Source organism: Columba livia, chromosome 5 (assembly GCF_036013475.1).
Source record: "Columba livia isolate bColLiv1 breed racing homer chromosome 5, bColLiv1.pat.W.v2, whole genome shotgun sequence".
NCBI lineage: Eukaryota > Metazoa > Chordata > Aves > Columbiformes > Columbidae > Columba > Columba livia.
The window spans coordinates 42,349,155-42,372,694 of record NC_088606.1 but is presented as its reverse complement, the minus strand read 5'-3'; the positions used below and the strand labels follow the sequence as shown (position 1 = coordinate 42,372,694).

The 23,540-nt window shown below is 38.4% G+C and overlaps 1 protein-coding gene across 22 annotated transcripts in view; it reads left to right on the top strand.

The window, feature by feature from the left end:
- PHF21A (PHD finger protein 21A) overlaps nt 1-23,540 on the top strand; it is a 150,203-nt gene that overhangs the window by 22,630 nt on the left and 104,033 nt on the right. For all 22 annotated transcript variants that reach the window (XM_065064666.1, XM_065064660.1, XM_065064648.1 and 19 more), the window contains 3 exons: nt 10,231-10,271; nt 14,808-14,943; nt 22,067-22,099. In XM_065064666.1, coding sequence (XP_064920738.1) covers nt 14,890-14,943; nt 22,067-22,099 — 87 coding nt within the window. In that variant the 5' untranslated portion in view covers nt 10,231-10,271; nt 14,808-14,889. The remainder of the gene's footprint in view (nt 1-10,230; nt 10,272-14,807; nt 14,944-22,066; nt 22,100-23,540) is intronic.

Genomic DNA, 23,540 nt, shown 5'->3' with positions numbered 1-23,540 from the left:
GAGCTTTTCAGATTTTGTGTAGTTTGGAGTTTGAAACAAGCATGTTTTACCCGATTCTGTTTACTTTCTTTTTGTTTAGACTTGTAAAGCATGTTGATGCCTTTAAGTGTTTTATCATAATTTATCTACACAAAACTAGAAATTTAAGAGAACTCTAATGCTGTTTATTTTCTTTGCTTAATCTATGCACAGAGCATACTGTAATCATTGTTAAGGGGGTCTTAAACTGGTCTTTTTCTGTCTTTTTTTTTCCTCTATCTTTTTTTTTTTTTATTTTTTTTTTTTACCCTGGGGTTCTTTGTACTCAGCAGATCAGGAATGCTGAAATGACTGCATAGTATAATAAAAGAATAGCTAGTGAAATAAAATAAGTTTGACTAAAAAGCAAATCAAATGTAGAATGAGAATGTATTTTAGTAAATGTTAGCAGGCTGTACTTGGAGCAGCTGTTGTATTTACGCAAGAGTAGAGGAAAATGTGATACCTTTCTGGTAGCAGCAGAGGGTCCCAGCTGCCTTTTTTCAGGGTTCAGGGCACCCAACAGAATCAACAGAAGCCTGAGACTTTTTTGCATAGAACTATGTGAAATTAAATTGCAATATTCTTTCTATAAAAATCACTTCTAGCAGGTAAGAAACATTATCTTTTTCATCTTGTTATTAAAATCTGAAGACAGATTAAGAAACAAGTGATTGTTCTTTGATACTTTTGTCATGTGAACATCTGTTCACTAACAAGTAATTTTCATATTGTCTTCTGATAATTATTCAGAAACGTGTGACATATTAGAGCCAGTGATCTGTAGCGTTGTAAAGGCAAAAATTTATGTATAGTTTCTCATTTTGTGCCATTTTGCTTCCTGTTAAAAGTTCTGCAAAAAAATAGAATGAGCTTCTGTATTCTTTTAGTATTTTTCCGTATCATAAAATGCAGAACACAAGAATGTACATTAGCAGCTGAATTTCATGTTTATGCTGCTGTACTGCATTTACATGAAATGGCTTGTTTTTAATGCGTGTACTAAAACAAATAATTAAATTGAAGAGGCCAGTTTATCATAAGAACTGTGCCAGACAGGAAGTGTGGACCAGTAACTTGTTCCAGCATATTGACATGAAAGTTGACCCATAACAAAAACAGCACAGGTTGGTTTAATTTCAATGTTTAATGGGTGCCTTAAATGATGATTTTTCTCCTTGACCTTTGTACACAATCTTTTCCTGGATGATACAGTAAACAAGAACTGTTATCCCCTGTGCTGTAATGATTATAAGCAGAAAATAATAGTGATTTCTATTCTGCCTGACTAACAAGCAGAACATACAGAATTCAGATGCTTGGCAACTCAGATGCCTCTTTTTCCTCAGTCATCCCGTAGGTCTTCCAGTCTCAAAATGAAAAGAATGTGTCTATGTGACTGGATCACTGAAAATGTAACTTGGAAACCGAACTTCTGACCAGGTGGAGAAAGTGAAAGACAACTCCTTGGTGATGGAGCAAAGTGCTCAGTCTCTTATCCTCTGTTGCATGCTTGAACTTGAGGACTACTGAAGGAAGGAGGTCTCCCCTCTGCTGCTTAATCTTGTGCTTGGTGCTCCTCAGACCTGTCTGTGAATCACTTCAACTTTCTGCAGAGTGTGACACCTCCTTCCCACACTCCCCCCAGAAAAAGAGTGGGCACTGCTAGTGGTAGGACTTCACAGCTGGAAGGGAATGTAACCGGGAGAGCCTTGGTAAGATAGAGTAGCTGCCTGTGGGGGTGTTCCAGCGACAGGATAAATTAGATGAAAGTGGAGAAAACTGGAGGAACAACTATAAAATCTGAGCAGAACTGGGATTTACTGAAACCTCTTGATGTACTGTTAGTCTAATCTTCCCTTCTTCATGCTTGAAGAACTATCGTTCAGTTAGCAGGTTTCATGCACACGCTGAGAGAAGAGCTTTACTGAAGGTACAGCATCTGATTTTAAAAGAGCTTTATAAATACAGAAGTATAAAAGATTACCTGTTGTTGTAAGGTACCCTACCATATAATCACTAATCACAATCTGCATTTTTAAATGCTTGCTTATTATTGCATGTGTACCTAGCTTCTGTCTGATATTTGTGGGAAGGTAACATCACTAGAAGCTTGTGTAGCTAATCTCCGTAAATCTTACAGTGAAAATCTCCCTGTTGCTCCTTGAGATTCTTAGCCTGTGATGCTTTAAGCTGAAGGTCCTTGTGATTGCAAGGCTTGTCTTTTCTCATTGTAAATGCATGATAAATTTATATGTTCAATAATTTTTCACATTTTTCTATTTCTTAATTTTAAAATGCATTGTGTAATTGTGTCTGATTCCTGCCTGTTGCATGCAAGTTTCCCTTCATTAAAATGTTTTGCACAGATTTATTCTCTAAACTGATACTCTCTTTAAGTAGTTTTCACTGTAGTTTGTAACCATGGAAGTGGTGTACAGATATTTATAAGGTAGAAGGAAGAGCAGGGTGTTTAATGGGACCCTTGTTGTTCTGAAATATCTTCAGGAAAAGAAGTCAAGACTCTTGGGATTCTGTATAAATGTGGTAAGTCTTCTGTAATGCAGAATGACTATCTAGAATATATGTATTCACTTTAAATTAATTAATACATTCATGTTTGATAGACCTTTAAAATTTAATATTCTTTCACCTCAGTCCTGTTAGTTGTGGAATCACAAAACTTTGCTCTTCATTGAAACACTAGGATTAAGAAAACTTAAATTTGCAGTCAGTCTGTGCTAACATTGAAATGGAAAGCTTGTTTTTGCTTGCTAGTGCTGTTCTTAAATGCTGCTATTTTGAACTAGCACTTTCACTGTTTCCTCTCTAAAGCCTGGAAGGATGAGCAAAAATACTTGGTTACTTCGAGTCACGTATACTTCCTTCATCCTGCTTCCTCTTTCCAAGAGCAGTATCTTTCCCTTCCTTAACTGCTGAGGATGTGTGTGTGTGAGGAAGGACTGCTTTGTTTTGTTTGATTTTATTCTTCATCTTTAGTGTTTTGCTTTGAACTTTTTTTCACTTGTTTGGCATTTCCCCCTGCTGGCAGATTGAGTTAATAGCACTTCTTTCTGCTGTGGAAATAGAAGGCAGTAGTTGCCCTTGAATGTCACTGTTTAGTGGTTGAGGCGTCGGCTGGTTGTTGTTGTGTGTGGTTTGTTTTTCTGAATGTCTCTGATAGCTAAAATTCAAATAATAGTTTGTGAAGCAGGGGATGTGCCCCTACCTGAAGTTCTCCTCATCAGAAGGGTGGTAGCACTTTCAGTGATAGAGATACCTCTAGTTTTGCATTTCATGCCTGCAGTCTTGCAGCAGTAGCCAGATCATCTTCTTTTGTACTCTGGACCTCTTCCCAAAACTCTTAAGGTACTTCTGCCTCACTAATGCACTATTCCTACAAGCCAGTTCTTTCCAAGATAAAGTGGACTGCTAGAAAGGGAAAAAATAGTTTGGAACTCATTATGAATTTTCTCGTCATATTTAAAAGATTCAAACAAGAAGGCAGAGATCCCTCTGCTCTTAATGGAATTTAAGGGGAAAAATACTTTCATCAGTATGGGAATATTGAGTTTTCTTAATTTTTATCTTGTTCTTCGCATCCTCAGTTGTTAAGCAGTTACTAGGCTTTTCTGTATATGTTTTTTCTAGAAAGCAGTCTTCTCTCCTCCTCACAATTCCCCCTCCTTTTTTCCCCCCAAATAGTCCTCTGGCTCTGAAGTATGAAAGGAAGACAGAAACTTCTCAATGACTGGAATGAGAAATTTACAACTCACCTTAAGAACAGTAGAGGTTAATGACTGATTCTTCTAGGCATATTATTAAAAAAACCAACCAAACAAAAAGACAATCTCTAGATAACTTCCCTTTGAATTTGTTTTGAGACAGAACAGTTGGGTTAGTGTAGCTGGGAGAAGGCAACTCATTCTGTTTTTTTATTGACCTTACATCTTTTTTTTCTCCCACCTGTATGTGTTCTTTGTAAATAAGTTGAAAGTTATTTAAAAAAAATTCAGTTTTAAGACTTAATAGGTTAACTGCCATTTTTTAAAATTTAATTTATAAACTTTTTTTTCTAATAACCCCCATGATTCCGGCAACTTTATGGAAAGTGACAGAGTGCAGCAAAAATGTTTTGAAACAAACACTAAACACTGTCTTCCACTGGTTTACATCTTTACATCTTGTAAATGTTTTAATTTTTGCAAAAAATTCCCTGGCTCCCTGCTTCAAATATGAAACTTTGCTGTTGAACTGTTAATAAAGCATAAACTTACAGACTAAATTAAGAGTGGGATTTCTTGTTAGTGTATGTATAGAGAAACAGTCCTTCTATATAACAAAGTAATTCACTAGAATAGAAATTTACATCGTCCAGTTTTATACATGAACAGGAATTCAGCCATGCTGTGTAGAAGGTGGTTTTGAGCAAAGTGTTTGTATTTCTCTGTCTGCGGTACCGTAACTTTTGAATGCAACAGTACTGTAAAACATCCTCATATGCTGGTTTCTGCGTACAAAAATTGGAATTATACTGATTATAATTTTATGAATGTTAGATGGGGAATACATTGAGCCCTTGGTATCAAGTCGAGAGGGACTTCTGACAAACTTACTAATGGTCATAGGTTAAAGAAGCAGCCTTGCTGCAATTTTCTAGATGAGATTTTTAATAATCCCCCCACTAAAACCCAACACCTGTTTCCCTGACAACCTTTTTTATCATATGGAAGGAAATAGAAAAGCAGGAAGTTGAACTTGGTTGGGGTTGGGTTGGTTTGATTTTCTTTTTTTTTTTTTTTTTGAATGGCAGCACTCTTTTTTTCCTCTAGAAGGAGAGAAGGTACATGCCTGACACGTGGGAAGGATGAGTGTTTTATTTTAAAGATGGCCTAAATGGTTAATCCTTGGCAAGTTAAATTATGCAAACTTTTTTGCTTTCAAGTGTAAGTGGCTTTAGGATGTGCTTCTCTGAAGAAATATACTGAGCGTTGAAAGAAGAGGAGTTTGTGCATGGGTAAAATGCCCAAAGCCATGTACCTTAAATCTGCTCAGGTGAGACATGTGATCCTGACATTTAGAAGCATACTAGTGCTAACTTTCCACTAGGCCAAATGTGTGTTTTCATTTTGCTAGAGAGTGTGATCTCATCCCTCATCCCACCCTATAGGTGCCATGAAAGATGCATTCAGGAAGAGTTACTAGTGCCTGTCCAAGCTGTGGTCACAGGATGAGCAGAGCTAAGAGGGTAATCTTCATCTGCCTACATGTGTGTGACTGCCATAGCAAGTTTTGGTTGATATTTTAAAAAACAGGCTGTGAAGTGGTTTTGTCTTTGCAATGGGGATGGTCTTTTTAGTTCTAATGAGTATTTAACTCATTTTCCAAGTGTTAAATATAGAAGTGCTTCTGCAAAGACAAGTGATAGCATCACACACTTCTGTTTGAACTTAGTTTAATGGTTTTCTACACTGTTTTAGAGAAGGTGAAGTGATCTATCCCCAAATAAAATCAGCTTCTGATATCTTAAACTCTAAATTGCATCTGTTTTGTGGCTAATCATTGCAGCAAAAGGAACTCAAAGCTGAACTGGAACTTGTAGTTTGAATCCTGTAGGTTGTCTGTATGCATCAGTAGGAAATCCAGGCTCCTGGACTGAGTTACCTACCCGTACTGCCGGTGTTGGGTTGGGATAGGGAGGTGAAAGAGAGAGAAGTTATAAAAGAGCAGTCTCAGTTATCTTGGGCGATCCCGTTGGTCCCTTTACCACCTGCCTGGTGTGTATTGCTGGGGCAGACTGGGAGTTCTCCCAGCTGCAGCACTATGATGAGATCGATTCCTTGCCCTGGCACATGAGAGGCTTGTTTTTAATCACAGAAGCAGCAAGATTGGCGCTGCTAATGTGGTCATTGAAACACGAGCCTTATGATAATGAAATAGCTGTATACCCCTGTCTGAGCTGTGTTTGGTCTCTTTTTCTTGAGACTGCAGAAGTCCTGTCCTGTTAAGGAATATGAGGTTTTTTCATTTCTGACTTGAAAATCACAGTGAAGTAACTGTTATGACTTGTTTTCATCGAAGATACTGATAGAGTGCTCTCTATATACAGAATGCCTTTCAAATACAGGAAGGAGAGCTGTTGCTTTGAGGAGGTCACATCTAAAGACAGAGGCCCAGGGAAAACTGTTAATTCCTTCTGTATGCTGTGTATTTTGCGCCAAAAGAGAGAGAACTTTTAATGCTTTAACCTTAATATCGTCAAGCAATGCTCTGAAATGTGAATGTCAGGCTTACAATTGCCTGCATGCAACAATTAATCCTTTTTCCTTAGAGTCCATCCCGTGTGCTGAACAAGACTGAGGTTCTATTGGCAAAAAGTAAAAATTACTTAATGTTGCAATGTGATATGTACATATTATATAAAGTTCCTGATCGAAGTTACGTGATCTAACAGCGAAGATGTGCTAGCTTCTAGAGCAGGGGTGTCAAACTCATTTTCACCAGGGGCCACATCTGCCTCACGGTTGCCTTCAAAGGGCCGAATGTAATTTTAGGACTGTATAAATGTAGGAGCAGTTATAATGGCGAAACATGACTTTTCATTTCTCTGATGTTTTTTCCAAATGAGTCTGTGGTTACAGGAGCTTAAACTTTATTGTATAACTTAGAGGTAATAATAAGTGATTGATGTAACCAAACATCTGAATATACAGATATGTAGCATTTAAATAGCCTTAAACCTTAAGGTGCTGTATGCTAAAATGTTTAACCACCATGTGTAGTTCTTCTGATGTCCTCAGGGCTACTAAGCCTTGAACATAGAAGTTTCGTGTTTGGGATATTTGTTTTTGTAACAGTCCCATGGAATTAGTAACTTTTCTCCTTATTTACAAACTTCAACAAAAAGTTTGAAGTTGATCCACAGAATATGATTGTTTTGGTAATTGTGATGTATTTTTCCTTACATACGTTGTATAGAATTGTTGAAAAGGTTCAGAACTAGGCTTTTTTGTGGGGTGGGCGGGGTATTAACTTCTTTAAGTGTATGTATGTATCAAGCTACCCTTACTGTTAGTAACACCAACGTCAGATTCTCAACAGTCAATCTCACTAAGAGAAACATATTTCTAGAACTTTGAATTTATTTGGTTAATGCTAATTTTAATTGCTTTTTGTTTTTAGCTTGTAGCAAACATAGCTAAGCATTGCTTAAGCTTTTCTTTTGATAGTACACATCTTTTGGAAGGGAGGCAATGTTCTTAATGTGGGTATAGAAATATGACTCCCTGAGCTGGGGTTTTAAAAACCCCCAAATATTGCAAAATATACTATAGTAATCTCAGAGTTAGCCATGCAGACTCACACTTCTGGTATCTTTCAGCCCATTTCTAGAGCCTTCAAAAGCCAAACTCAGTAAAATGAATAGCTGAGATTTTTGTGATGCTTTTCTACTTGAAGTTCTTGTTAAGAGTTTAGCATTTTGCAGGGTTTCTTCAGACTTCTCTGTTGACATGAGTGATCATGAGCTGTCTAATCTTAACTTTCTAATGTGTTTTGTTGTAAGAGTGAGAGAGGGCAGTGTGAGTTTGTGTATGTACTCTTTACTGTGAACAAAAAGTAATCTCATTTCATCTACAGAGCAGATTTTATCTGGTACCTTTTTCATTAATACTATTCTGGGTTGGTTCCCAGAATAATGCAGAGAATTGTGAAGACCCAAAGATAGAAATGTAGTTGGTCATAAACTGTTCTGTACTATAAAAAAAGTCAAGAATAATGGAAAATAGAGGTCTGTTTATGATGTTTGGAGTTACCAGTCTTGGATGTTTGTTCTTTATTTCTGTGTCTCAGTTCCCTATTTAAGAAAGCTTACCTGTATGAGACACAGGTTTTACTCTGGCTCTTGTTAGTGTGCTGCTTATGAGGAGGCCAATTCTTTATTTGTTGTAGAGCTTAGATGTTGAATTTTAGAAAAGCATGCAAAATGAAAACTCTGAATGAAAAGAAATTATTCAACTGATGCTAAATGAGGCAGATGCCAGTAAAAATACTGTACTTGCATGAGGGCAGAATGAAAGTATTTTGTATTTCCAAAGACTTGGCTTTCAAACATTAACCTGTTCTAAACATTCAAGAAAAAGCATGTAGTAAATTACATACAGAAAAGGATGCAACTATATTTCCATTCTCTGCCTAGGTCCTCTGTAAGTGACTTATCCAGCGTAACATAGCCAATTACTTGTGTAGTTGTGATTAAACTCCCAGTATTCCTAACTTTGTCCTCAGGAGCCCCTGGGTTCTCAGCCTGGGGTTGCAGCCCTTCAGAGTGGTTAAATGCAATCCAAAGGTTTGTAACTGTGCAGCTTTTTTCTACATAGTTCAGTCTTGATGAAGCTCGAGTCTTGCTATGGGGGCGAGTCTCTACATGGGGGGAAAAAAAGGAAGGAACAGTTAATTATGCCGTTATTTTTAAGTGACAGTTTTCAGTTCATGTGTGTACTTGTGCTACAAGTAAACTGATATTTCTTTTTTTAAAATAGAAATAATACTTTTAAATTCTGACTGTATTTGCACATGTGTAATACCGACTGTTTTGTTTAGCTTTCTAAAGTCAGTCATCTACAGCAGTGAGATTTTTTAATTATTATTTTTTATTAGTAGCATGGAGATGTAGTTGCTTGTTGAAGAGGGACATGGTTGCATGATGGAAGAGCTTCCTCTGTAGTGTTTTTTGTGTTTTTTTTTTGTTTGTTTTTTATTTTGACCAGTGAAGTAACTGATTGGTACTTGGAGGTGGAGGTAACAGCAAAGGTTTGGATATTGAAAAAGAAAACAACTGAAGTTTGAGAATCACGCCTGTCTCTTCAGCACCCTGAACAGAGAGATTATTTCAAATTCTGTAGTGCCCAGAGCAAATGCACTTACTTTGAATATAGCTTCAAGACAGTCTGTACTTCCCGTTCATAACTTACTATGCTAGCAGTTGGATGTTATTTAAACTAACCTGAAATTGCTCTAAAAAAAATTCAACAGCTTATATTCTGTAATATTTTGTTGTTCAAAATGCACAATAAAATTTGGGACTAGGAGAGTGATGATGCCTATGGTCACTAGCAGCAGTAGGCTTCCTGTGTTCTGTGCTTGGTGTTCATCAGCACCCAGGTTCTGCTGGTTAGTACGAGTAAACTCCTGCGCTTGTGCTGGTCTCCAATGAGTGAGAGATGATTTTGTGGCTGTCTGCTGCTGTATCTCTTCATAAGGCTAAGGCTTAAACTTCAGCTCTGTGATGACTTGTATGTGGTAGAAACTTACCTGCACAGATCTTGTTAGCTGTGGCGCTGAAGCTTAAAATAGGCTAATATTCTACGATTTTACTAGAAAATTGGAGTATTTTGGAGGCTTTTTTTAGCATCAGGCAAAGTAATTGAGCAAATGAGTTATCATTTATATTTTAGATATCTTTTTAGGACTCTGACTCACAAGTTTGTTTTTTTTTTTATGATTCATATGAGGATAATTTAAGAGGTACTACCTTGCTCTGCTGCTAAATGCTGTTCTACCCATGACAGTGGCAGTGTGATGGGCAGCGCATCTTCTCGGCCTCCACAGTTCATGACCAGGCCTATTAGCTTAAACTGCCATTGATTTCAGTTTACATCAGTACTCTGGGATATGGGCTTTAGTGACTGTGCTGACACATCACCTGCCCTACCATCTTTGTTGTGTTGATATAACCTCCAGCAGAGGTGTGGGGCAAATCTCTGGGGTGGGTAACCTTGTCATACTCAGCTGTGGCAACTGACAAGGCTTGTAATTTAGGTGTTAATAAATGTGAAGGAGAGGAGGTATTTCCCCCTGGAGAGGGGAACACAGGCCTTGCACAGAACTAGAAAAGCTTGTATCTGTAATATCTTCTTCCCGTAGTGATAGTAATAGTTGGTATTTTAATCCAGATTACAATTGTACATCTCCTTGGCTTTCCCTGCCATGTAAAAGAGGTTGTATTTCCAAGTGATAATTTATAGTTATCTTCAGTATTAAAAAAAAAAAAAAAATGCCCAAAACCCCCCAAAAATCCCAAACAAAACAGTCCTTCCTAAATCCCAAACAACTCCCCCTCGCAACTTTACAAATATTTGAATTTTCTTTTTCTGTTTCCAACTGTAGTTAAGTTGATTATAATGATTTTGTTTTGTTGTTTTTCTTTTGTAGGAGGGTGTAGAGAGCTGAAGGGAATAACTTTCTCAAAACTGGTAAGTACTTCTTCCCAGGGCTAAGACGGTTTACCTAAGAATAGATGATATGAAGAGCTGGCATCCATTCCTGGAAAACTTTGATGTTGACTGAAACTGAAATCCTATCTATTCTTGTATTCAAAAATTAAGACTTAAAGTAAATGATACTGATGGAAGCTCCAGTCCTATAAATAAAGTCTCTGTAGGCCTGAGATTTGGGCCCAAGGGTCTGTAAGTACAGTCGACATTTAAATTCATCTACTCAAAAATGATAACTTTTTTTTTTTTTTTCTGTGTAATGTGAAAAACAAATTCATTTGAAAGGATTTTTTGGCGCAGAAAGACTTCTGTCTGAAATGTGAAGTTATTCAGAGTCTTTCATACAGCAGGCATCCATGGCGTTTGTGTGGGTCCTACTTTTGTTTTTATATATATCTGTATCTATATATCTATCTTGTCAGCTGTGTTTCTAGTGCAGTTTCCAAAATAGCTGTAGTTTAAATAGCTTTGTGATATTTTAGAGGTTCTGATGTGGATTGTGTTTAATTGAGGTGGTAATAGAGAAGTGCTAATGCACTTACATGATTATTTTGAAGTTTAAGGTTTCATTCAGTTTCTGAATATTTATATGCTGTACAAACATCTACTGCCTTAAGCACTCCAATGCACTGCTGTTATCTGAGTATGAAATTTTAGTTCTTGAAGGAAACACGTAAGAAATAAGGGATTATTTATAGCAAATGTGTGCCAGCAAGAAATTGAATGGAGGACTGCTGCCTCCAATAGTTGAAATCAGTCCAAGGAATGGAAAATTTACCTCCTGCTCTCAGTGTTCTTTCTGGTTGAAGCTTGGAAGTAGGTCTAGATGTACAAGAGATGCATATACTGCACAATCCTCTCCTTTCCTTTTGGAAATCACTGATTCTAGCACTGAACAAGGCATTTGCATGTTTTCCTTCAAAAACTAATGGGATGAAGGATGTTTGCAGACCAATCCATCCATGCAATTTCAATCATCGACAAGCTTTTTAATTAAAATAATTCTGCTGTCGTAAGAGTAAAGTGGAAATGCAGTATGTTTTATGATTAATCCAGGGATGGTTTTATACATCTTCAGAGGTGGTATTCTGTGTAGTTTATGACGCCACTGGACTTAAGTTTTTAAATCTTTGCTTGAAGTTCAGTCTAAAATAATGTAAGTTCAAAAATATTGAATATTTTTGCACTCAGAAAATGTCTGTGACCACTTGCTTATGTAGTTCTATACGTGCTTTCAAGGGAAATACTAGCAGTATTTAACCAGCTGCCCTCGTAGATATTTTTAGACATTATTCTACATAAACCAGAAAAATGCAGTCTAGGATTTGTTGGATGTAAGGAATTATGTCTTTTTTTTTTTTTTTAATTTAATATTGGGTGTTTAAGGTACTTCAGGGGAATTTTAGACAGGGATAACCTTGGATTGTTATTCTTGCCTGGGGAGATAAGTTGTAAGTGTGTATTCTAGAATGTTTCAGTTCTAGAGGGGTACAGCTGAATAACAACTGTGTATATTTCATATTCAGAAAGCAGCAACTTGACCAGATTTTTTGAATGAACATCTTATTTAATGTGTTCTCCCACCCCACCAATGATTTGGATGCTTAGAATAATTCAGAACCTCATAATAAACTCTTCACTATTCTTTGCCTGTTTCTTTGTCTTTGAAGTGGCAGTGATGCATGCCTTGGCTTGAAGGCCCTGCCAAATATGTGGCATCTGATTTGTAATTTATCAAATTCTCATAATTGCTTATTCTGTGGTGTGTTGGGTTTTTTTTTAATGGAGAACACTGGTGCTACTAGCTGACATACAGTATCTGGCAGAGGTGACTGCAAAAGATAGTTCTTTACTGTGTGGCCTTCACTGATGAAGTGGCATTAGTTTCTGTTATGTATCAGATGCTTAGATTTTGAAGAGGAAGTTGTTTCCTATGTTTAAAATGTGCTTCAGCATAATTTTGCAAGCAGAAGTAAATGATAATGCAGAGTGAGTTGCTCTGAGGCTATAATGGGAATGCTAGAGGAGGGGAAGTAGAAAGAAAGAGTCAAGTGTTAGAAAACTTATGCCCCCCCAAAAAAGGAAGAAAAGTCAAATGTTTGTTAATCTCTCTTGCCTTTTCTTGGAAGTTTTAGTCTTATGAATGGAATTCTTCAGAACCTATTTCAAATTTACATATAGAAGGAATAAATTTTAAGGAACCTTAAAATCTGTTAACTTTTTAAATACAATGAAAGAAAAATCTGAAAGTATAACAAGTATTTTGGGTTGGAACTGAATGATTGGTATGTTACTAGAATTGTTTTATTTACTTGTCATAATATATGTTTCTCAATAGACAGTGCATTACATTTATTCATGTCTTCTCCCTGTAAACATGGCTAGGCTGAGCAACCACTTGCTCAAGGCATCTATGAAATTAGGTTGGGTTAAATTTATAAACCATCAATACTACCATTCCTATCTGTCAAATTAAGGTGTGCATTAATAGTAGTTGCTTAATCTTTGTATGTTTTTTTTACAGAGGTATTGTGTTGTTTTCCCATGAACTAGTACTGGGCTTTACAGTCAGATGTATTAGAGATATGAATATTGTTTACATTCCCAGTTGAGATAACTGTCTCTTCTGCTGTTTTGCTCTTAACTTCAAAGTTAATATGTACTTCCAGAATGACACTAGTGATTCATCAGAAATGCGTGCTCATTCATTGAAGACGCGCCGAGAAAGAACCTATGGCCATACCTGCCTGTATCTTTTCCCCAAAACTGAATTTCCAAGGCTTAGGAAAGACTTTTTGCCTCTGTGGTGGGTTCCAGTTTTCTTTAGCCAGTCTCCCACATGGTTTCTTTTGAAACTGCAGTGGTAGGGACTTAATGCAGGCTATAGCTGTTCTTGTCAGAGAGTGGAAGTAATAATCTGGGATTCTGTTTTCTCATTACTGTTTGTAGTAATAGAACAGGGAATTATATGTAATTTCCACGTATCCCTTGATGCAAATTACGTTTTTATAGAGGGTACTGCTGCAAAGGCAGCTGTTTTTGCTCCTCTGTGTCACATGTGGGAGAGGCCCTTGCAGAAGGTCATTTCATATGTTGACTAGAAAGTCTGATCAGGCCTTTGTTATTTAAATAAGTAACTTTGAGCAAACAGCGGAAAGCACTGACAAAGAATGAGTTTAAATGTAATGCTTTTAAAAATCACTTTATAGTCTTCTCTTTTTGTAACATATTTATTAAGAAAGAGAAACAATTTAAGTAAACAAAACACTTCCCACCCCTAACTTCTTATTTTCAAGAGTTAACAAACTTGTCCAGCACTTAAGTTTTCTGTAGTGAGACAATGTTAAAATACTATGCTCTAACTTACAGGAGTTATTATTTTTTTTTTTTTTTTTTTTTTTTTACAGCCTAGGTGTATAATCTAAACTGTCAATATACTTTTGAAAACAACAGTGTCCCATTATGAAGGCCTCTGGGTTGGCCACAATACTAGTGCAATAATTGTAAGCAATTTAAAAACAAACCAAATATAGGAATTATTTTAACACTGCAGTTCTTTAATATGTGGTGTCTGGATGGGAAAAGTGACTGGAAAGGTTGCCGTATGATGTTTTCTAATGGCTTTTATGTGTATGTATTTATTGATTGATTTTTTTTTTTTCATCCAATTTTTATGCAGGTTTTGTTGTTATTTGGGCATATGAGATAGAGACAGGAATCTTAATCCTGTTTCAGAAGCTGATACTTTTTAATGTATTTCTGAACAAAAATCTCTCATCCAACTTTGAAGGGTTTTAGAAGTATGGCTGATATTACTTTTCTGCATCAGAGGTTGGGAGGATTAATTTATTTGTAGTATAAGTGAAGATAGTAAACTCATGTTCTACAGGTAGAATTCCAGTAGAAGATTTTAAAATGAATGGTTGTGAGTTAAGTCTTGTGCTGCGTTATATCAATCTTGTATTCCTTCAAAATAGGTTTCAACTGAAATGACTAACTCAGCTGAAACTTTAGGTAGTGGGTTATTAATATATTAATGTTGTTCTGTCAGATTGCGTGCAGACCATGCCATCTAAGAACGGCTCTAGTATCATGGAAGTGTGTTAATGCAGTACGTTCTGTTTAACAATTTATTGCTATTTGGGTTACAGAATTTTAGTCTCCAGAAAATTTTCTCATCTAAACAGATTTTTAAAACATTCTTGGTAGTTAAATTTTCTAATTTAATATGCAACTGCAATAGGATATTGGTAGGAGGTTGCTGCCTGCAAACTCAGATAAGGGACGAATATGTCAACGTTGGAATATGTGGGAAGTAACAAATTTGGCTAAATGACTCCAAGGCAGGCATTTGGTATAGCCTGTAGTTTTTTTATGTTCAAAAGATCGTTTGTGTTTAGGCAACAAAGCTGCAGTTGAATACAGTTCACTACTGAAGTTTTGCTCTGTTATCTTCTCTTTTCAAATGGTCGTCTTTCCCTCACTAACCAAAAAAACCCCTTTATTTTTCTATAGTGCTGGTGTTAAAGAGGAAACCAGAAACTAAAGGCACTGGAATCAGCAAAGACGCTCGTAGAGAAAGTGGAGAAGGTAGAGGATGGAGCTGCAGACTCTACAGGAGGCTCTGAAAGTGGAAATTCAGGTTCACCAGGTAATTTGTATTCTTTCTTGCTTCATACTTTTAAGTAATAGCAGCATTAGTATTGCTGATAGTATTACTACTAATGGTAGAATTAAGTAATAGCACTACAACTATAGTAATAATTGTTTTATAAGCTTGAAACTACTTTAAGAATTTTGTGCTCTGCGTTTTGACCTCACCACCTGTTGTTTTTCAGCAAATGTGAAAAATCTACATATCAGGCTGTGGGTGGGGATTTTTTTATATCTGTATTTTGTAGCAGTGATAAAAACATTCTGAAAACTCTATGTTCAGCAGCTTCTGTCTGGAAGATTTTTCCAATGTTCTGAAGCCAACTTCAGTATTCAGTTGGCAATGGAAGAATACAGTAGTGGAACTTCCAAGTGAAGCGTGCATAGTGCTGCATAGTCCCATCAGTTGCTTCTCTTCTAGAGTGTCTTCTACATCAGTACATTCTAAACGTGTAATGGTATAGTTTTGCTAACTAAAACGTTGCAGTGCTTGGGCTCAGAAATTTTTACATGTTAATTATTTTTACTGGTAGCATGTCCAATACTATATGGCAGTAGAGTTGTAGTTACAATACAAACGATAAATATTAAAACAAAAAACAAAGCCCAACCAAACAAACCCCACCTGATTTAGCAAATGTAAGAGGACATATGCATATTAATTCTTGGGGAAAAAAAAATTACAGCCATAAATGCAGAGTAGCTACCATCTTGAAATGTTAAATTTATTGATGAGATCTTTTCTAAAGACAGTTTTCTGAGAATTTCTGTTGAATATCTGAAACTCACTGATGACCTGTCTAAACAAGTGTTCTAGATGACTTGTTCAATAGTTACTGCAATGATGAGCATAGTGCAAGAACTTGGATAGATGTGTTAGTAAAATGAAGCTATGTCTGCTTTAACAAAATACAACTTTCAGCTAGGGAAAAAAACTTGAAAAAAAAAACAAGGATGAATTTCCAGAACTATAGACAGATATTTTACTCTTCTCAGAACCTCCAAGGCCTTTGCATTTAAAACTTCAATGTAGTTTTGTTATGGGGTAAGAGAATCCAGAAATTACCCATGGCAGTCTGCTGCAGGTATTAAAATGTTTAAGGCTAGTAAGTATTTTTTCAAGTATTATCTGCTGTATGCTGATCAGAATGCTAGTTGTGCTTGTATTGGTCTAACAACAATTACTTCTTGTGTGTATTGTCATTCTCCTTTATGCCTAAGCTAACCACAAATGTTAAAACTGAATTTTTAATAAACTTTAGCATCTGTTCATAATGATGATGATGAACAGGGATGAAGACTGGAAAACATCCCAAAAGACTTTTTCTTTTTTAAACAACTTCAAGGTTTTTTGACCCTCTTTTCTCCAGCTTTTCTCAATCCTCATTAAAAGTAAGCTCTGCACTGAACTCAATTTAATTAGCTTTTTTGTTGGAGAAACTAGACAAGCCATTATATCATAAGATTGTCTTTTTTCTTCAAGGTACTTTAGACTTGTTTTCAGCCTTAATTATGGGAATCTAAATATTTACAATGGAAAATAACACTTGCAGCAATATGTTGGGTGCTTCAGTAAACTTTTATTGAACTGTGCGTGAGTGGTTATTGCTTGCTCATCAAATGGCCACTGATAGAAATACAACTGTTTTTTCCCACAAAAACCACCAAAAAACATGGAAAGCTTGAACTGTATTGTATATCTTTGAATTTTGTAACTTAAAGAGATACAATACATTCCTACTTTTGGCAGTGCTCAGGATTTGTGGAGAATTGTCTCACTTGTCATCATTACTTACTAATGTTACTTTTTCTGAGGACTCTAAGAAAGTTTGCAGACAGTCACAGTTGTTGTCCTCTTGTAAGTGGTGGGGAGGTGCCTCATGAGCATACAGAGTTCAGCTCTGAACTGTGAGCAAAGGCACCCAGCTCCCTGCTGCAGTGTGTCACCTGCGGCTGCTTACATCACCGTGGAAAATGATGCTCAGGGTGGCTCTATTTTTGTCTGTAGAATAGCTCCTTGTTTCCTGCCTTTTCCAGTTCTCCTCCAGAACTCTGAAGCTTTCATGCTGCTGCTTTGGCAAAGTGTAGTTCAAACTACCAGTAAGGACCCAAAGGAGGTGTTGCATTCTTTAGAAAAAGCTACTTTTTAATTTCATTTTATTGATTGAAGAATCCTCCATAAATGAAGTCTGACCAGGTTGCTTGCTCTGTCAGAGTGCAGCTTGAATATTCAACAGTCTTCCATGTCAAAGCTATATTGCTTGTTCTGAGATACATCAAATCTAAGTAGTTCATTCTGCTACTGTGTTGACTTCATTAAGGCTATTTTGAAACAGTCTGCTCTTCATAATTTTGATCACAAGAGGTGTTAAAGGAGTTATATTTAGCTATTCACACAGAAGGGTTGGGCTTCGTGGATGACTCCTCAAGCTGATGTGTGGAAAGAACAAAACATCCTTTTTGTAGCAAAAAGATCAGTAGGTTTTAAAATACCATAAATTTCTCTTGCAGTTTGGGTGAGTGCAAAAGAACATCATTTTTTGTGTTATGATTGACTGATGTGGTATTGTGTGATCCATAAATTTAGTGGTACTTCATGAACTGTTTATAATCGCTGACTGTATTGTTTTATGAGTATCTATACAAGCACTTTGTATAAAAACTAGCAGATTTGTTGCTTGTGAAACTCTGATGTGGCAGAAAGCACTGAGGGAAAATAAGCTAAGCATGAAAGTCAAAGGGTACCATAGCATCTTGGCTCCCATGACACCAGATGACAGCATGACGAAACAATAATATTCAGTGTAGATAAATGCTAAGTGATGCACTTTGGGAAAACAGTTTTACATTTGCAATAGCAGGCTGTGAATTAGCTATTAGCAGTGTAGAAGGAGTTCTTGCAGAACAGAGTACTTGAATGTCACATGCAGTTTTAAATTTCATCTCCAGATGATAGAGATGAACTAGAGAAGTACAGGAAAGAAGTGCTAAAGTGAACAAAGCAATGGAATGATTCACGCATGCGGAGACTTTCAATCTGACAAAGTGATGACTGATGGGGGAATAGGTAGTGTGGAAAAAATGTAGGAAGAAGATTAATAGAGAAACAGTCATAGAATCATAGACTATCTCAAGTCGGAAGGGAGCATAAGGATCATCAAGTCCAACTTCCAGCTCCTCTTGAGTCAAGTCAAGACTGGTTTTCCATAATCTTATTTGCTTCTCATGCTTGCATTATCAGTAGGCAGATTCAAAAGAAAAAGGAGGTCCTATTACATAAGGGTCCCATAGTTAACTCTGGAACTTATTGTCACAGAATCTTGGGTGTTTTCATGAGTTCAAAAAGTAAACAAGGTAGATGAATGGAAGAAAAATGTGTTACTGGCTATTAAAGTGAAGACATAATCCACAGGTTGAGTGCCTGTGGACCAGAATCAGGGGGAAGTCCAACAAGGCTGACATCCTTGTGGGTGTGTGTTATAGACCGCCCGACCAGGGTGATGGAGATGAATTATTCTACAAGCAGCTGGCGGATGTCTCAAAATTGACAGCCCTTGTTCTTGTGGGTGACTTTAACCTGCTGGGTATCTGCTGGGAGCTCAATACTGCACAGAAGAGGCAGTCTAGGAATTTCCTAGAGTGTATAGAAGACAGTTTCCTTCATCAGCTGGTAAATGAGCCTACCAGGGGTAAGGGCCTGCTAGACCTACTGTTTACAAACGGAGAAGGGCTGGTGGAAGCTGTAGTGGTTGGAGGCCGCCTGGGGCGTAGCGACCATGAAATAATAGAATTTTCAATACTCAGAGATGCAAGAAGAGCCATTAATAAAACCTCTACCCTGGACTTCCGGAGGGCAGATTTTTGCCTGTTCAGAAGTCTAGTTCAGAGCATACCCTGGGAAACAATGCTTAAAAACAATGGGGGTCCAGGAGGGTTGGACATGCTTCAAGCAGGAGGTTTTGAGTGCACAGGAACAGGCTATACCGGTGTGCCAAAAGGCTAGCCGGCGGGGAAGACAACCGGCTTGGCTAAACAGGGAGATTCTGAATGAAAGCAGAAATAAACAGAGAGTTTACCGACTGTGGAAAAAGGGCTAGATCATGCAGAAAAAAATCAGGGAAACAAAAGTGCAATTTGAAGTTAATTTGGCCAATTCTGTTAGGGATAATAAAAAGTCCTTCTTTAAATACGTTAATAACAAAAGGAGGGGCAAGGAAAACCTCCATTCTCTGTTGGACTTTGAGGGAAATATAGTTAATAAAGATGAGGAGAAAGCTGAGGTACTTAATACCTACTTTGCCTCAGTTTTTACCAGTAAGACAGGCGGCCCTCAGGACAACTGGCCTCTGGAGGTGGTTGATAGAGATAGGAAGCCAAATAGTCCCCTTGTATTCCAGGAGGAAATAGTTGGTGACTTACTGAGCCATCTGCATCCTCACAAGTCTGTGGGACAGACACGATCCATCCTAGGGTGATGAGGGAGCTAACGGAAGAGCTTGCCAAGCCGCTTTCCGTCTTCCAACAGTCCTGGCTCACTGGGGAGGTCCCATATGACTGGAAATTGGCAAATGTTACCCCAAACCACAAAAAGGGCTGCAGAGCTGACCCTGGCAACTACAGGCCTGTCAGCCTGACCTTGGTGCCTGGCAGGGTTATGGAGCAGATCATCCTGAATGGAATCACACAGCACCTTCAGGATGGACAAGGGATCAGACCCAGCCAGCATGGGTTTAGGAGGGGCAGGTCCTGTCTGACCAACCTGATCTCCTTTTATGATCAGGTGACCCACCTGGTGGATGAGGGGAAAGCCGTGGATGTGGTCTATCTGGACTTCAGCAAGGCCTTTGACACTGTCTTCCGTAATATACTCCTGCAAAAGCTGGTAGCCCATGGCTTGGACAAGTGTACTCTACGCTGGGTTAAGAACTGGCTGGAGGGCCGGGCCCAGAGAGTGCTGGTGAATGGGGCTGCATCTAGCTGGTGGCCAGTCACTAGTGGTGTTCCCCAGGGGTCAGTGTTGGGTCCAGTCCTGTTTAACATCTTTATTGACGATTTAGATGAGGGGATTGAGACCATCATCAGCAGATTTGCTGATGACACCAAGTTGGGAGGGAGTGTCGACCTCCTGGAAGGCAGGAGGGCTCTGCAGAGGGATCTGGATAGACTGGAAAAATGGGCTGATTCCAATGGGATGAAGTTCAATAAGGCCAAGTGCTGGGTCCTGCACTTTGGTCACAACAACCCCCTGCAGCGCTCCAGGCTGGGCGCAGAGTGGCTGGAGAGCAGTCAGGCAGAAGGGGATCTGGGGGTACTAATTGACAGGAAGCTCAACATGAGCCAGCAGTGTGCCCAGGTGGCCAAGAAGGCCAACGGTATCCTGTCCTGTATCAAAAATAGCGTGGTCAGCAGGACAAGGGAAGTGATCCCTCCCCTGTACTCTGCATTGGTGAGGCCACACCTGGAGTATTGTGTTCAGTTCTGGGCCCCTCAGTTCAGGAAAGACATTGAAGTGCTGGAGCGGGTCCAGAGAAGAGCAACAAGACTGGTGAAGGGACTCGAACACAAGACCTTTGGGGAGAGGCTGAGGGAGCTGGGGTTGTTTAGTCTGGAGAAGAGGAGGCTTAGAGGTGACTTCATAACTCTCTATAACTACCTGAAGGGAAGTTATAGCCAGGTGGGGATTGGTCTCTTCTCCCAGGCAGTTAGCAACAGGACAAGGGGGCATGGGCTTAAACTCTGCCAGGGGAAATTTAGGCTGGATATCAGAAAGAAATTCTTTACAGAGAGAGTGGTCAGGCATTGGAATGGCCTGTCCAGGGAGGTGGTGGACTGAGATTGGACATGGCACTTATTGCCATGATCTAGTAAATGGACTGAAGTTGGACCAAGGGTTGGACTTGATGATCTCTGAGGTCTTTTCCAACCCAGTTGATTCTGTGATTCTGTAATTCTGTAATCTTTGAAGATGTCACAGATATAAATTTCTGAAAGATGGGAGACAACACTCTATACTTGTCCAGTGTAGACATCATGCTTATGCCTCTGTTTGCTATTGGCTAGTACTATTACAGAAAGAAAATGCAGCAGGTAAACCTGTGGTTTATCTGCACAATTATAGTTTTGTTATGCTTTTTTTTTTGATAAATACCATGTTTAGGATGTGAAACTAAATAAACTTTTAAAGATAATTACTTGACAGACTCTGAATACTCTGAGTGGTATCAATGCAGGTAGAATGAAACATATTTTTCTTGCTTGCTTTGTCCTTCTGTTTCTCACTCCTTTTCCTGCTCCTGATGAGCACATGGGAATGAAAGTACAGACTTTATGTTGTTCTTTGCGTGTGTGGAAGGGAGAAGAAATGGGATGAATAAACGTGGCTGTAACCAAAAAGTAAATTGAGAATATTTGGTTTACATTGCTTTTTCATTCCGGGCTCTGGTTTTCTTGGGTGAAAGCCTGGTAATGTTTTCCTTGCTTAGTAATAGACAGCGTTCTCCTGCAGCTGCCTGAAGGAAGTGAAAGAGGAAGAATAGTGAATGGTAACAATCTGTCTGCTTTCCCTTGGATGTGGAGGGCATCTCTTCTACAATGATCTCAATCTCCCTCTGAGGGAGAAAAGTGGCAAAGATACTTCTGAACATGGGTCTTCCATGTGGTACCAGCCAAGACAGCGCACAGGCGGACCCAGAGTACTTGAAACATTCTGCTCTTGAATATACAAACAGCTTTTGTGCCCACAGCCGTTATCTGTGATTTGTGTTTCTTGTGACTGCATGCAAAGAAGGCAGCAGTTCTAGAGGAGACACAGCAATTATGTTATCTTGCCCAGCTGGCTTAAATTGTCCTTAAAAAGGCATCATTTGTTTGAGACCTGTTTAGGAGAAGGAACAAAAGTGGTGGTTTAGTGTGGTAGCTTTACTGTATTAATAAGAATACGTTTGGAAATTATATAATGTTATATATATAAATGTAAATGGATTCTAAGCCTTGCTATTAAAATGCTGTAAACTGAATCCTTTGCTTTTACAAATGTTCTTCAAAAATTTTGAATATTTAACTGTTCAACAAGATCTGTAGTGAAAATCTTCATTGTATTGTTGCATCTTTTTTCTTTATAGAAATTGGTTGCCCAAATGAAGCAAGATCCACAGGTAACTATTTTTGTATTGCATTATTTACTCTTAAAAGTACAGGAAATAACAGTGCATGATACTTGAGAATTTTATTTATTTGTTGATCATGTTCTTACTTGCTAATACAGTGTTTAGAAGAAAACTACTACAAACAAGTCTTTAAACAATGACTATTAGTTTAAAACAAAACCAAAACTTTTGCTGTTATGCAGCCTTTTGCCTCATATTCTTAATAGTTTAAATCAAGCAACTGTTGTGTACTATGGTGAAGTTCAAATATGCACTAAGTTTCAGAGTCTATTGGAAGCTGCTCTTTATAAAATCTGCTATTATTAGAATTTGCTTTTTTGAATATTGGAAGATTCACAGTTGTACAAGGAGAAGATATTCCATCCAAGAAATTTTGTCTGAGCAAAGGATGTAGCTTAAGGCTGTGTTCAGATTGCCTGTCTTAGGTATCCAGCTTCAGCACGGTAGAGTCTGAGGAGTGGGCACGTGGCCTCGGGATGTTTTAGATCTACTGAAGGTGGATAACGAGACACAGCAGAAGTCATCCCTTTCCCAATGACTGTGTAAGCTGACTGGGTTATCTTGTACAGCAATAAAGCACTCCAGTGTGCTCAATGGAGAGTTCTGTGGAGTTCTCCAACCAGTCTGAAATGTTGAGTAGAGTCATGAAGGCCGCTCACTTGAGGCTTGCTGTTAAGTGCTTCCATGCCCATATGTAATTTTCTGAGCATATATTTTTCTCAGCTCAGTGAAGACAGCTTTTTGTAATAGACAAGTAGTTAGACACCTGACAGGGAGGGATGAGCAGTGTGTAGGGTGGTATTGGGGAAATCTGCTTTTTAAAACTTCCTTGTTCTGGTGGGATTTGGGTAAGGTCCACTATTCTTACTTGCTGACCAGCTCTCCTAACGATTAGACTGCAGAGCAGTTTGCTTTCATTTCCCATCTGCTGAAACCCAGGTCATGCTGCAAACGGCCACACAAAGTTAGAATTGTAAAATAGTTTGGGTTGGAAGGGACCTTCAAAGCTCATCTAGTCCAACCCCCCTGCAGTGAGTATGGACATCTTCAACTAGATCAGGTTGCTCAGAGCCCTGTCCAGCCTGGCCTCGAATGCTTCCAGGGGTGAGGCATCTACTGCCTGTCTGGGCAACGTGGGCCAGTGTTTCACCACCCTTGCTGTAAAAAATTTCTTCTTCATGTCTGACATCAATCTCCACTCCTTCAGTTTAAAACCATTACCCCTTGTCCTGTTGCAACAGGTCCTGCTGAGAACTCTGTCCCCATCTTTCTTTTAGGCCTGTTTTAAGTACTGAAGTGTCACAATAAGGTCTCCCCCAAGCCTTTTCTTCTCCAGGCTGAACAACCCCAACTCTCTCAGCCTGTTCTCACAGCAGAGCTGTTCCAGCCCTCTGATCATTTCTGTGGCCTCCTCTGGCCCCTCTCCAGC